The sequence below is a fragment of the Cryptomonas paramecium genome, chromosome 1 (genome assembly GCF_000194455.1).
Source record: "Cryptomonas paramecium strain CCAP977/2A chromosome 1, complete sequence".
Lineage (NCBI taxonomy): Eukaryota > Cryptophyceae > Cryptomonadales > Cryptomonadaceae > Cryptomonas > Cryptomonas paramaecium.
This window is the reverse complement of record NC_015329.1, coordinates 2,501-16,876: the sequence shown is the minus strand read 5'-3', so window position 1 is coordinate 16,876 and position 14,376 is coordinate 2,501. Positions and strand designations below refer to the sequence as shown.

General features: G+C 30.0%; 8 protein-coding genes and 3 non-coding genes across 11 annotated transcripts in view; 5 read left to right on the top strand and 6 right to left on the bottom strand.

The window, feature by feature from the left end:
• Positions 1 to 25: 25 nt before the first annotated feature.
• On the bottom strand, positions 26 to 2,599 carry nat10 (N-acetyltransferase 10; the record flags this gene model as incomplete). Its single annotated transcript, XM_003239516.1, has 1 exon — positions 26 to 2,599. The coding sequence occupies one exon, from the start codon at positions 2,597 to 2,599 to the stop codon at positions 26 to 28; it is 2,574 nt and encodes an 857-aa protein (XP_003239564.1).
• Positions 2,600 to 2,702: 103 nt separating this feature from the next.
• On the bottom strand, positions 2,703 to 3,839 carry CPARA_1gp007 (hypothetical protein; the record flags this gene model as incomplete). Its single annotated transcript, XM_003239515.1, has 1 exon — positions 2,703 to 3,839. The coding sequence occupies one exon, from the start codon at positions 3,837 to 3,839 to the stop codon at positions 2,703 to 2,705; it is 1,137 nt and encodes a 378-aa protein (XP_003239563.1).
• A 62-nt stretch (positions 3,840 to 3,901) lies between these two features.
• Positions 3,902 to 4,684, bottom strand: CPARA_1gp006 (hypothetical protein; the record flags this gene model as incomplete). The annotated part of the gene is made up of 1 exon (XM_003239514.1): positions 3,902 to 4,684. One exon carries the CDS (start codon positions 4,682 to 4,684, stop codon positions 3,902 to 3,904), a length of 783 nt encoding a protein of 260 aa, XP_003239562.1.
• A 128-nt stretch (positions 4,685 to 4,812) lies between these two features.
• CPARA_1gp005 (hypothetical protein) lies at positions 4,813 to 5,184 on the bottom strand (the record flags this gene model as incomplete). Its single annotated transcript, XM_003239513.1, has 1 exon — positions 4,813 to 5,184. The coding sequence occupies one exon, from the start codon at positions 5,182 to 5,184 to the stop codon at positions 4,813 to 4,815; it is 372 nt and encodes a 123-aa protein (XP_003239561.1).
• A 57-nt stretch (positions 5,185 to 5,241) lies between these two features.
• hsp90 (heat shock protein) lies at positions 5,242 to 7,284 on the bottom strand (the record flags this gene model as incomplete). The annotated part of the gene is made up of 1 exon (XM_003239512.1): positions 5,242 to 7,284. One exon carries the CDS (start codon positions 7,282 to 7,284, stop codon positions 5,242 to 5,244), a length of 2,043 nt encoding a protein of 680 aa, XP_003239560.1.
• Positions 7,285 to 7,698: 414 nt separating this feature from the next.
• rpl40 (ubiquitin) lies at positions 7,699 to 7,851 on the top strand (the record flags this gene model as incomplete). Its single annotated transcript, XM_003239511.1, has 1 exon — positions 7,699 to 7,851. The coding sequence occupies one exon, from the start codon at positions 7,699 to 7,701 to the stop codon at positions 7,849 to 7,851; it is 153 nt and encodes a 50-aa protein (XP_003239559.1).
• A 31-nt stretch (positions 7,852 to 7,882) lies between these two features.
• On the top strand, positions 7,883 to 9,031 carry BRSK (BR-serine/threonine kinase-like protein; the record flags this gene model as incomplete). Its single annotated transcript, XM_003239510.1, has 1 exon — positions 7,883 to 9,031. One exon carries the CDS (start codon positions 7,883 to 7,885, stop codon positions 9,029 to 9,031), a length of 1,149 nt encoding a protein of 382 aa, XP_003239558.1.
• Positions 9,032 to 9,114: 83 nt separating this feature from the next.
• Positions 9,115 to 9,558, bottom strand: ubc4 (ubiquitin-conjugating enzyme E2; the record flags this gene model as incomplete). Its single annotated transcript, XM_003239509.1, has 1 exon — positions 9,115 to 9,558. The coding sequence occupies one exon, from the start codon at positions 9,556 to 9,558 to the stop codon at positions 9,115 to 9,117; it is 444 nt and encodes a 147-aa protein (XP_003239557.1).
• A 528-nt stretch (positions 9,559 to 10,086) lies between these two features.
• Positions 10,087 to 12,056, top strand: rrn18. Its single transcript has one exon. It is a non-coding gene; the product is annotated as an 18S ribosomal RNA (ribosomal RNA).
• Positions 12,057 to 12,218: 162 nt separating this feature from the next.
• rrn5.8 lies at positions 12,219 to 12,307 on the top strand. Its single transcript has one exon. It is a non-coding gene; the product is annotated as a 5.8S ribosomal RNA (ribosomal RNA).
• A 249-nt stretch (positions 12,308 to 12,556) lies between these two features.
• rrn28 overlaps positions 12,557 to 14,376 on the top strand; it is a 3,837-nt gene continuing 2,017 nt past the window's right edge. The window contains exon 1 of the ribosomal RNA in view: positions 12,557 to 14,376. This exon is cut by the window's right edge and continues 2,017 nt beyond it. This is a non-coding gene — a ribosomal RNA (28S ribosomal RNA).

Below are 14,376 nucleotides of genomic sequence, written 5' to 3'. Positions count from 1 at the left end.
GTGAACGATTTGACTAAATGTTAGCTCATAAATTACAAACAAATATGTGTATAAATTTTTTTAATATTTTTTTTGATAATGTTATGATATCTTTTGTTTTCCAATCAAATTCTTTAAGAACATCACCTATCTTTTTATGCTGCAATCCCAATGAAATCAGTAAAAATATTTCAGATAACAAAAAATTTTTATTAAAAAAGCTGTTCCATGTGAGTATTTTCATTACTTTTAAAAACAAGTTAGCCAATATTTTATATTCAAAAAAAAAATTTTTTGCAAAAAGAAACATTTTATAAATATCTACGTTGTTAAAAAAATTTTTTATTTTTACTTGATATGAAGTTTGGTATAAATTCTCAAATTTGATATTTTGGATAATAGAAAAAATTAATACCGAACTATATTTAACTGTCGTTCGAGCTATTTCGTTTAAAAAATTTTCCAAAAAAACAAGTTGATAATTTTTAATCCAATTTGATTTTAAACACTTTTTTTTAATACAATACAACATAATGCAAGTATTTTCGTTGAAATTTTCATTTTTCCGATTTTCAACAAAAATGATTTCGAATTTGTTTTTATTCCAAAAATAAAATAACTGCTGTGATATAGCAAATGATACTCCTATGTAATTTAGACGAGGAGATCTTCTTTTTTCTAAATTGATTAAAATTGGTATTTTTTTTTTATTCAGTTCCTTTTTTAAAGTAACATGTTGATATGAAGTGTCAAATATGATATTTTCTAAAAAAAAAATCAAACTTTTTATAATTTTTGAACCGTATCCCATATTCTGTATGTCCGGATGCACTGCTATTCTTATTATTCTTAACCCAGACATTTCGGTAAAACTAGAGTCCATAAAATTTTTAGAGATAACCCAAGGTATCAAATCTCCCTTTGTTTTTATAATTTTGGTTAATATTTTTTCTGAAAATTTTTTCGAGATTTTTCCTTCATACGAAATATGTAAGGCTCCGATTATATCAGGAACAATCCCAACTGAAAAAGTTAATAAATTTAAGAGAACCATAATTCTATGAGAAGGAGCGTCATAAAGCATTTGCAAGTCATTTGGAGAATTTCTATAATGACTAGAAGTTAATATGGTAAATATTTTTTGAAAAAAACAATTAGTAAACTTGTTTGAAATGACTAATGCATTTCTGTCTACTAAAAAAAGTTTACAACAATTAGGGTTTGGACAATTTTGCAATAAGGCTGAGGGTAATTTGTTATCTAAACATAAGAGTTCGTTTAACCATTTTTCCACCGGATCGTAGAAAGAATAACGAATCGGTTCGTTTAGTTTTATTTCTTGAACTGGTGATAAATTTTTATCTAAAATGTCTTTATTTTGAAACTTTTTTTTCAGTTTTTTAATAACCTTAAAACTAAAGTAATGACTAGTTCCTTCGTATCCAGAAACAGTGGAACTCATGAAAACTAAGAACGATTCGCGCAAAGATTCTAAAAAACGCATTGGTATCGAAGCTACTTCATCTATGATCAATAGCTCGATTTGTTTTTCAAATGATTCTATTTCGCTAGGAAATAAAAAAATTACGTTTTGTTCATGAGTACAATGAATTTTTATTTTTTTAATAAACTTCATTTTAGTATCTTGTATGATTTGAAAATGTTTGTTCTCCTCGTATTTTAAACATTTCAATCCAATTAAAACAAAAGCAAAATATATATTCAGGTTTTCGGGGTCGATAGCTGATATGTATATATTTCCATATCCATATGCTATAGCGGCCGAAGTAGCTAATCCCATTACAGCGGATTTACCTCTTCCTCGTGCAGATGTTAATATTGTTTTTGTTTTTGTTTTTCTATCTGATATAGCTTCTACAAGAGCAAGTAAAGCTTTTGCCTGGTCAAAAGTTTTTGTTTTTTCAATCAATTTACCAAAAGGTTTTAAATTTTTTACACTTTTCAATAACAAAAAGAAGGCCTTTTTATTATGAATTGATTTTGAATAAATTTTATTGTACAGGTTTTTAAATTCAATACTCGAATAACTACTTGAGAATAAATTTTTTAAATTTTCGTCAATTGCTAGAAAAGTAGAACAAGAATTTAAAGAAAATAAAAAACGTTCGCAAAAACGCCCAGTAATTTTTTCATAAGACTCTGATTTGAAGTTTTTGTAAACATCCATTGACATATGGTAGATATCGTCTAAATTTTTCATAGTTTTAACTAAAAAAAGTACCGAACCTCCTCCTTCGACCGTTTCTATTGTTTTAGCCAAAATATTTGGAGTCAAAAATCTAAAATCCTGTAATATACACATACCGAACGTGTTGCCTAATATTTTATTCACTTCATTATAATAACAGTATCGAATATTTAGAAGATTGGGAAAATTCCATTTTTTATTTAAATAATTATTTTTCGAGCTTATTTTGTTTTTATGGGAATCGTTTTTATAACACCAAAGAATAGAAGTATTTTTTTTTGAAGAATATTTACACCATATATAATATAGGTAATATATTTTTTTATCGTTAAGCCCAATTGCTAAAATTATTGATCTAAAATGATAAATCTTACAAGTTAAAAACAATTTTTTTACTCTTTCCAATTTCATTCTTTTTTAACAAAGCTTATTTTTTCCAAAAAGAATTACTTGTTATCTTTAATTTAATAATTTTATTATTATTTTATATTTTGGTATTTAAATTTCACGTTTTTTAATTTGATTGAAAATAAGCTTTAAATTTTAAATTACTCCTGAAAATTTTATTTACGAATGTTTTTTTTATTTTTCTATAAGACGGATCTTTTAAAACAAATATATGATTGAATTTTAATTGAAAAAAGTCTTTCAGGTATTCTGGTATAATTTTAGATCTAAGTTTATATGATCTAAATAAATTTTTTAAGAAAATTTCAATAACTACTACATTAAAAAAATACCTTTTTTTTGTATAAATTAAACAGAATTTACACGGTATCGAAATTTTTGTTCTGTAAAAAATGCATAAATTTTTTTTTGAAAAAAAAAATTTATGCATTTGGAAATTAATCTTTTTTTTAGCATATTTTACATGTAATTTATTGTTTGACAAATTTTTTTTTCGCAAAAACATTGATATCGTAAGAATGATATCATACTCAACGACCTTACGAATCAATGTGGAATAAAACTTTTTTGTTTTGAACATAAATATAAATAAATATAACAATTTAAATTTTAAAATTTTCAGTTGAGTCGTTTTCTTAAAATTCGGTGATATATTTTTTTTTTTCAATTGGTTAGTTTTTTGAAATAAAAATTTAAATAAATTTAAAGCATAATTCGATATACACTTTATATTTGCATTGTTTTTGTAGTTTTCATTTCCAATAAATTTTGCAGGCATATTACTTTTTTGGATATATATGGCATCAAATGATTTCGAGTTGAATTTTTTTATATTCTTGTGATCAATTTTAGTTTTTTCAATTAGATTAATTTTTTTCAAAAATAAAAGAACATTTTTTAACTTTTTTTGTTTTGAATATGATTGTTGTATAATATTTGAAATTTGTCCAATTTCACGAAATATTTTGTTTAAAAATTTATTCATAAAAATTTTTAAACAAAAAAAAGAATATATTTGATGCCGATTGTCTATGTGATCTTGCTTAAAATTTTTAACTATAATATATTTTTTAAACATTAATTTTTTTCTTATCTTATATTTTATTTCTTTTTTGAAAATTTTTTTCAATGTAAAAAGAACTTGATTTTTTTTGTTGTTTTTTTGAACTTTCCATATAAGATACCCAAGCTTTAGTTTTTTACACAAACACAAGCTTATCAATGCGTTAAACAATTGTTCCATGTTGATATGACATTTATTACCGCTTGTTCTTAAATATGCGTGAATTTTATTCAATTTAAAGTTTATGTATACTGCGTTTTTTTTTTTTGTGTTCTTATTTCAGATAAAATTAAAAAGTCTTCGAAATGAAAAAATTTTTTGTAAACTAGATTTTTTTTAGAAAAATTTTCAAATAGATTTTGGAAACTCGTATGATTTATCGCGCAGTATATCCTAAAATACCATTCATTTTCAAGATTTATTCTTAGTTGAAACAACGTTATTAAAAATCGATCAACGGCTGTTTTACATCTTTTTTTTATTAAATTCAAGGTTGAATAACACGTGTAATTTTGTATTTTCTTTATAATTGAATAGGTTTTTTTAAACTCATAAGCGTTTCCTGTTCGATTATAAATACAAAAGTTGCATAAAAATGTCTTGTTTAAAAAAAAAGAATTGAGTTTTGCTTTTTTTTTAAACAAGTATTCGAATTGTATGCACGTAGATAGAATTGGGTTAATTTTTCTTATTATTAGATTTTTGATTTTTGAAATTAGCATATATTGAGAATGAAAAAAAAAACTTTTGGAAAAATTTTTTAATATATACTTTTTTTTTGACAATTGGTTTATGTTTATAAAAGTTGAAGTTTGTTTGAATTCTTGAAATAAAAAAAAAATATTTTTTTTATAAAATGATATATATTTTATTAGCATTTCCAAGTTCAAGAAAAAGGTATTGGATAAAAAATAGCTAAAAATATGATATAATAATTCATTTTGTATAAATTCGTTGTATTTTGTTTTTTTATATAAAATTATTTTTTTATTTTTTAAAAAAATTTTCAAAAGTTGTAAAAACATTTATCGAAAAAAAATAGATGATATTGGATTGATATACTTTTAATTTTTCACTGTAAAAGAGCAAAGAAATAATTTTATATAAAAAAAACGAAAATTTTCTAAAAAATTAACTTATATACGAATCGATGTTAAAAAATTGATAATTTTAAGAATTGTACGCATGTACCAGCGTCGATCAAAATTTTGTGATCCTGGATTATATTGATTACGTTTTCATGGAGAATATTTTGTGCTTTCTTTATTTTGAATTTAATACTTTTTATATTAATCAATAGTTCTTCTTTGTTATATACGATTACGTTTCCTAATGCTAACAAAAAATATTTTTTTTTTTTTAGAAAGCTTTTTCTATTTTGTTTACCTATAATCTTTAAAAAACCATTTGGAATCGATGTTATCAAGATTTTTTTGTTAAAAAATTTTAGACTTTTCCTATTTGATTTTCCAAAAAAAACATGCGTTTTTTTTTCCCAAAAATATTTTTCGCTGCTTATAGCCATGAACGTTAATTTGTTTTTGCTATTTTATTAATCTTAAACTAAAATAGTGCATGTTGTTTAATCGACAGCCTCCATATCCTCGTTGATTTGGTTGTTTAGTACGGGCATATCATTCTTTTTTTCTTGATTTTCATTGTCTTCATCTATGCTTAACCCAAGTTTAATCATTCTATGAATTCTTTGAGCGAAGATATGAGGCTCTTCCAACGAAAACCCAGATGTAAGAAGAGCAGTGTCGAAAAGTAGGTTAATTAAGTCTCGAACTGTTTTATCGTTTTTATCAACAGCAATTCTCTCCCTAATTTCTACAATGATAGAATTTTTAGGATTAATTTCCATTGTTTTTCTGCTAGACATATACATAGACAATGAATTGTCTCTCAAAGCTTGTGCTTTCATTATTCTTTCCATATTAGCCGACCATCCGTATTCTCCAGTAACTAAAATACAAGGGGAATCTGACAATCTTTCTGATACTACAGCTTTTTCAATTTTTTCTCCAAGAACTTCTTTAATTAATTTGCATAAACTTTCACATTTTTGTTTTTCTTCTTCTTTACCTTGTTTTTCTTCTTCGTTTTCAGATAAAGCCAAACCTTCTTTGGTTGCGCATATTAATTTTTTTCCCTCGTACTCTTTAAGCTGTTGTACACAATACTCGTCGATGGGTTCAGTCATATATAGCACTTCGTATCCTCTTTGTTTTAGTTTTTCTAAGAATGGAGAATTTTCTATTCCTTTTTGACTTTCTCCCGTTATATAAAAAATCCCACTTTGGTTTGTTTTCATTCTAGAAATATATTCTTTCAAAGTAGTATAATCATCCGGAGAACGAGAAGATTTATATTTTAGCAAATCAGCCAACTTTGCCCTGTTTTGAGAGTCTTCGTGTATGCCAAGTTTTATGTTTTTCGAGTACTGGTCATAAAATATTTTAGAATCATCTTTATTCTCGTTTACTTCTATGAACATTTCAAGACACTTTTTTACTATATTTTTTCTTATAACTTTTAAAACTTTGTTTTGTTGTAAAGTTTCACGAGAAATGTTCAAAGGTAAGTCTTCTGAATCGACGACACCTTTGATAAAATTCAAATATTCCGGTATCAATTCTTCACAGCTATCCATTATGAATACTCGCTTTACGTATAATTTTATATTGTTCATTTTTTTTCTTGGTTCAAATAAATCAAATGGAGCACGTTTTGGAATGAAAAGAAGAGCTTTGAATTCCAATTGTCCCTCGACGGAGAAATGTTTTACTGCCAAATGATCTTCCCAGTCATTTGTTAAACTTTTATAAAAAGACGAATATTCGTCTCTCGTAATTTCTTCTGGTTTTCTGGTCCAGATAGGCTTGCTTTTGTTAAGAAATTGCCACTCATGTGTTATTTCTTTGATCTTTTTTGTTTTTTTGGGTTCTTCTTTTTGATTTTCTTCCGAAACTTCTACTTCTTTCTCTACTTCTTTCTCTACCCATAAATTGATTGGATAATTTATAAATTCTGAATGTTTTTTAACAAGTTCTTTTAATCTTCTTTCTTCTAAATATTCAAGCTGATCTTCTTTTAGACTCAATGTTACTTTTGTTCCTCTTTTCAGTTCAAAAGAAGAACTTTTTTTGATAGTGAAACTCCCTCCTGCTGCACTTTCCCATATATAAGCGTCATCGTCGTTGCTTTTTGTTTCTACAGTTACTTTGTCAGCTACAAGATAAGCGGAATAAAATCCAACACCAAACTGACCTATCATGGAAACGTCAGCTCCAGCTTGAAGAGCCTCCATGAAACTTTTTGTACCTGATTTAGCAATAGTTCCTAAATTGTTTATCAAATCAACCTTATTCATTCCTACTCCGGTATCCAATATCGAAATTGTTTTAAAATTTTTATCAGCAACTATTCTGATTTCGAGTTTAGGTTCGGAATCTAAAACATTTTTATCTGTCAAAGACTGGTATCTTATTTTATCCAAAGCATCAGATGCATTTGAAATAAGTTCTCTCAAAAATATTTCTTTATTCGAGTAAAAAGTATTGATAATTAAGCTCATAAGCTGATTGATTTCTGCTTGGAATTCATATTTTTCAATTTCACACATTTTATATGATACAACCTTATACTTTTTAACTAATGATAGAATGTTCTATTTAAACATATTCTAGAATCATTAGAAGTTACAAAATATTTTAATACAAAAATATGATTTTCAATAACATAACAAATGGATCAAAAATTAAAATCCTTTTAAAAAATAACAAAATTTTAAAAGGATTTTTTTAGGTTGTGATACACATACAAATATAGTTTTATATAAATGTATAGAATATAAGTTAGAAAATTCTAATATTTGGAAATGTAGAAATATAGGGCTTTGTGTTATCAGGGGATCTTCGGTAGTTTGTATTCTTAAAGAAAAAAAAACATAGCAACATTTTTTTGATTGTTGTAGTTGAGTATATTTGTATAGTTTTTAATTTTATATAATAGTAAAGAAGCAGATAAAAAAAAAAAGATGATAGAACCTACACTTGCTGCAATTGCGAAAAAGGTTAATTGTGAAAAAATGATTTGTAGAAAATGTTACGCGAGACTTCATTGTAAAGCTAAAAATTGCAGAAAAAAAAAATGTGGATATACAAATCGGTTAAGAATAAAAAAAAACTGAAATAGAATTACATATACATATGCTTGCATAAATGAATACAGTGTCAACGGATGATCGGTATTTACATAAAAAATTCATAGGACCTTATATTTTAAAAAAAACGCTAGGAATAGGTGCAATAGGTAAAGTTAAGCTAGCGTATCATTCAAAAACTAACAAAAAGGTTAGTGTCAAGATTATTCGAAAAATTTTGTTTTCCAAAAAACCTGATTTAAAAATAAAGATTCATCGTGAAATATCTGTCATGAAATTAATGTTTCATCCCCATATTATCAAAATATTTGATGTACTAGAAGATTCGACCTATTTGTTCCTTGTTATTGAATATGCTTCACATGGAGAATTATTTAATTACCTCGTAAAAAAAGGACAGCTCCATAACCGAGAGGCGCTATGCTTTTTTCAACAAATTGTTTCCGGAATAGAATATTGTCATCGATATAGAATATGTCACAGAGACCTTAAACTCGAAAACATTCTTCTAGATAAAATACAAACTATAAAAATAGCAGATTTTGGCATGGCGTCGCTGAACGTTTCCAATGAATTATTAAAAACTTTTTGCGGTTCTCCTCACTATGCGTCACCCGAGGTTTTTTCAAACGAACCGTATGACGGAATGAAAGCTGATATATGGTCTTGTGGAGTGATACTATATGCATTGTTAACAGGCAAACTCCCCTTTGATGAAGAAAATGACAATATGAAACGGCTTTTTAACAAAATAAGATTTGAATCTCTTTCCATTCCTGATACTATTTTTCCAGAATGTAAAGATCTTTTATTATCAATCTTCATTATCGATCCATCCAAACGAATTACTCTTTTCAAAATAAAAACAAGTTTATGGTACAAGTCTCTTCCATTGCGCAGAACTTGTAGAAATAACTTTCTAGAAAATATTCACGTCACCACTATTCAAAATCCTGTTTTTATTCCAGATCCAGATATAATCAAATTCTTAGTTCCTCTTCGATTGGTTTCTGATCAAAGTGTTCTGATCAAAGTGTTGTGTGCAAAAGAGCCGAATTTAGTTCGCATTTTATACAGACAATTGGAATGGAGAAAAATGAAAATGGATTCTCTACAAAACGATATTATTTATAAAGCTATAAAAAGACGAAAGAAATTATTGAAGAAAAAAGTATACATTAAAAAAAAGAAATACATTCCAAAATAGAAATATGGAAACAACCTTACAAATTCAAAAATTATGTTGTAGTTAAATTATTAATTAAAATTACTATTTCTTTTTTTTTTTCTCTAGATGGCATAACGTTGTGTCCACTCACGAGCTGTTGCTTCATAACGTGATCGATTTTCTTTAAAAACTTTTGCTATTTCAGGAACTAGAGGATCGTCAGGATTAGGATCTGTAAGCAAAGAACTAATCGATAAAAGAACTTTTGAAATTGTAAGAGCAGGACTCCATTGGTCTCTGAGTATATCTAAACATATATTTCCATTTGAATTGATGTTAGGATGGTAAATTTTTGTAACAAATTGCATCCGAGGAGGCTTAAATGGATAATCGGGCGGAAAAGTTATTGACAAAAAAAATATTCCTCCCGTATAAGGAGAATCCACTGGTCCTATGATGGAAGCTGTCCATTTAAAGATGTTTTCTCCAACCGGTCCCGCTGAACAATTGGACGGAGGATCTCGTGCTAAATCTTTCAATTCTTTCTGTATTCTTTTCGCAGCCATGTTTTTTGTTTTTACTTTTGACGGTATAAAACACTTCTATAGGCATTTTTAACCAAATGAGCATTTATATTCATTCTATAGATGAATAGGGTTTGTTATCTCTGTAATACTTGTAAGAAATAAAAGTATGTAAAACGAATAATCACTTTTTTTTTCTTTCTTTCTTTTTTTTGTCGGAAAAAGTGTAAAGATCTTTTTTGGTAAAGAAGAGAGAGAGAAATCTGTTGAGAAAAAAAAAGAATAAGTACGCTGGTATGTGCTTTTTCTAGGTTTTTTTTTCTTTGGGGTGATTTTTTTTCTTTTTTTGGGAAAAAGAGGGGGAATTTCTTTCTTTTTTGTATGTGAACAATATCATATATTGTGGAGAAAACATGTTCTGTAGCAGAGTCTGATTAATTTGGTTGCTTTTTTGTTTTTATATTTTGTCGTAGAAAAAAGCACGTTTTGCGGTGTGTTTTTTGAAAAACTTTCATTTTTTTTTTCTTTTTCTTTTTTTTTTATAAATCGAAAAAAAAAGAAAAAAAAAATACCTGGTTGATCCTGCCAGTGGTTATATGCTTGTTCTAAGGATTAAGCCATGCATGTCTAAGTGCAAACGATTTTGTACAGTAGAACTGCGAATGGCTCATTACAACAGTTATAGTTTATTTGATCGTACGGTAGAAAAGAAACTACGTGGATAACCGTAGGAAACTACAGCTAATACATGCTCCATCGCTTTTTTTATATATATTTGTTTTTTTTATCTGTAAAAGCGGGATTTATTAGATCAAAAACCAGCTATCGAGAGAAGTCTATCCTGTACTAATCTTGGTATGGTTTGTGAGGTGAATCATAATAACTTTTCCAAATCGCAAGGCTTTTTTTGTGTTTAAGAAAAATCAAGGAAGCCGGCGATAAATCATTCAAATTTCTGCCCTATCAACTTTCGACGGTAGGGTAGTGGCCTACCGTGGTGTTGACGGGTAACGGAGAATTAGGGTTCGATTCCGGAGAGGGAGCCTGAGAGATGGCTACCACATCCAAGGAAGGCAGCAGGCGCGCAAATTACCCAATCCTGATTCAGGGAGGTAGCGACAGAAAATAACGATCGTAGGCCTTTTTTTTAGGTTTATTGATTGGAATGAGGATAGTTTACACCCCTTCACGAGGATCCATTGGAGGGCAAGTCTGGTGCCAGCAGCCGCGGTAATTCCAGCTCCAATAGCGTATACTAAAGTTGTTGCAGTTAAAAAGCTCGTAGTCGAATCTTGACATTTTTATGAAAAAGTTTGCGTATTTCTCATTCTGATTGTATCGAATACAATCGGAGTGAAGGGAATATGCTTCTTTTTTTTTTTTAAAAAAAATAAGAAATTTCTTTGTTGTTTTTTCTTCTTTTGATGAAAGAAGAAAAAACTTTTTTTTACCGTGAGCAAAATATGGTGTTCATGGCAGGCATTTTTTTGTTGCTTATATATTTTAGCATGGAATAATAGAATAAGACGTTTGGTTTTATTTTTTGTTGGAAAAAGACGCATATGATATATGCGTCTTTTTTAGAGCCAAAGTAATGATTAATAGGAATAGTTGGGGGCATTCGTATTCCGTAGCTAGAGGTGAAATTCTTGGATTTACGGAAGACGAACGACTGCGAAAGCATTTGCCAAGGATGTTTTCATTGATCAAGAACGAAAGTTAAGGGATCGAAGACGATTAGATACCGTCGTAGTCTTAACTATAAACTATGCCGACTAGAGATTGGTAGATGTATTAATACGACTCTATCAGTATCTTTATGAGAAATCAAAGTCTCTGGGTTCTGGGGGGAGTATGGTCGCAAGGCTGAAACTTAAAGGAATTGACGGAAGGGCACCACCAGGCGTGGAGCTTGCGGCTTAATTTGACTCAACACGGGGAAACTTACCAGGTCCGGACATAGGAAGGATTGACAGATTGAGAGCTCTTTCTTGATTCTATGAGTGGTGGTGCATGGCCGTTCTTAGTTGGTGGAGTGATTTGTCTGGTTAATTCCGTTAACGAACGAGACCTTAACTTACTAATTAAGCGTTTTTTTTCACATATAGTTTAATATGCTATATCGTGGGGATTTATGTTCTTTTTTTAGAAGGACGATTTGCGAATAGCAAATGGAAGAATAAGGCAATAACAGGTCTGTGATGCCCTTAGATGTTCTGGGCCGCACGCGCGCTACAATGATGCAAACAACGAGTTTTGTTTCTGGATCGAAAGGTTTGGGGAATCTTGTAATCTGCATCGTGATAGGGATAGACGATTGGAATTATTTGTCTTGAACGAGGAATGCCTTGTAAGCGTGAGTCATCAACTCGCGCTGAATACGTCCCTGCCCTTTGTACACACCGCCCGTCGCTCCTACTGATTGGATGATCCGGTGAAATGTTCTTGGTACGCTTTTTTTTTTATCTGTTTATCGAAAAGGAATGCAGTTTTGTGGTTGCAAAAATGTGTATTTTTTGGCAAGCTGAGAGAAAAAAAGGAGGAAAAGTTCAGTGAACCTTATCATCTAGAGGAAGGAGAAGTCGTAACAAGGTTTCCGTAGGTGAACCTGCGGAAGGATCATTGAAAAAGAAATTATATGTGTTAGAATTTATTTAATTTGCAGAAAAAAAGAAAAAAAAAATCCCCCCTAACAATGGATATCTTGGCTCTTGTATCGATGACGAACGCAGCAAATCGCGAAAAATAGTGTGGTTGGCGACTTGTAAAAAAAAGAAGTCATTGATTTTTTGAATGCAATTGGCGTGTATTTTTTGTATGTTTCTTCTTTTTTCTTTTGCGAAATATTGTTTGTAAAAGAAAAAAGAAAAAGAAAGCTGTCAAAATACACATACCTTTTTGAGTATTATGTTTGTTTCTGACAGAATTTAACTGATAAAACTTGTTAAATAGCTTTTTATACGCGTATTTTTTATACGCGTATAAATTTACGGTTTATTTTTGTGTTTTTTTGTATGTATAATCTCAATTTAGGTAAGATCACCCGCTGAACTTAAGCATATTATTAAGCGGAGGAAAAGAAACTAACTAGGATTCCTTTAGTAGCGGCGAGCGAATCAGGAATAGCTCAAGATTTTAAACTAGCAAATAGTTTTTTGTTGGTGATGTAGTCTGTAGAAGCGCGATGCGGATATTTCAAATCGTTCTTTTTTTTTCGAAAAAAGTCTTCTGGAAAGGAGCGCCAAAGAGGGTGATAGCCCCGTTGTGGAACGATTTGTTCTTCTGATTGTTTTTTCATATAAGCGCGCTTTGGTCGAGTCGAGTTGTTTGGGAGTACAGCTCTAATTGGGTGGTATACTTCATCTAAAGCTAAATATAGACAAGAGTCCGATAGAGAACAAGTACCGCGAGGGAAAGATGAAAAGAACTTTGAGAAGAGAGTGAAATAGTGCTTGAAATTGTTTAGGGGAAAAGCGAATGGAGTTTTATGTTTTTTCATGCATGTTTCATTTTTTTTTAATAAAGGAATGGTTTCGTGTTGAAAAAGAAAAATCGAAGTTTTTTTTATCATTTTTCTGTTTTGTCATTTCTGTAAGTAACAATACAATGGCTTCGGTTTTAAGTTTTATGTCAGTTTCCTTTTTGTTAGCGTAAAGAGATATATGTATAGAAGATGTTTATTTTATGTACTTCCTTATATGTATATTTTGTGTAATAAAAATCGTTGTTTCGGTTTTTTTTTGGCTATAGACACGGAAGCTGTTCTATTTCTCTTTTGGAGAGATTTCTGGGTCTTACCTACCTAGTTTTTTTTTCTTTTACGTGTAAAAGAAAAAAAAACTAGGTAGGTAAGACCCAGAAAAAAAACAAAACTTAAAGAAAAGACTTTATTCGACCCGTCTTGAAACACGGACCAAGGAGTTCAGTATTCATGCAAGTATTCGAGTATGTAAACTCTTGTGCGCAGTGAAAGCGATTTTTCTTTCTTTTGGGTAAAACCAAGGGAGAGAGAAGGTGTAAATTCTTTTCGGTTTATATCTGAATTGAAACTCATCACCCGAACGACAGTATGTGCCTTTTTTTCTTTCTTTTTTATTGTTTTTTATTGTTAAAAGGCTAAGAAAAGAGAAAAAAAAAAAAAGACAACACGTTCAATGGGAAGAGCATGAATACTGAGACCCGAAAGATAGTGAACTATGTCTGGGTAGGATGAAGCCAGAGGAAACTCTGGTGGAAGTCCGAAGGCGTTCTGACGTGCAAATCGATGCTCAAACCTGGATATAGGGGCGAAAGACCAATCGAACTATCTAGTAGCTGGTTCCCTCCGAAATTTCCCTCAGGATAGCTGGAGCATTTACAGTCTTATCAGGTAAAGCGAATGATTAGAGGATTCGGGAAATTCAGTTTTTTCGACCTATTCTCAAACTTTAAACAGGTAAGAAAAGCATGTTGCTTGGTTGAACATGTTTAGACGATGTATGCTCTTAGTGGGCCATTTTTGGTAAGCAGAACTGGCGATGCGGGATGAACCGAAAGCGATGTTAAGGTGCCTCACTACGTGCTTATTTAGAAACCATAAAAGGTGTTAGTGCATATAGACAGCAGGGCGGTGGTCATGGAAGTCGATATCCGCTAAAGAGTGTGTAACAACTCACCTGCCGAATGCACTTGCCCTGAAAATGGATGGCGCTAAGCACGTGACCGATACATTGCCGTCGAAAAATTTTGTGTTTTTTTTTCGGCGAGTAGGAGGGCGTCGAGTTTGCGTCGAAGTTTTGCGCGTGAGCCAAAATGGAGCATTCTTGAGTGCAGATCTTGGTGGAAGTAGCATATATTCAAGTGAGAACCTTGAGGACTGGA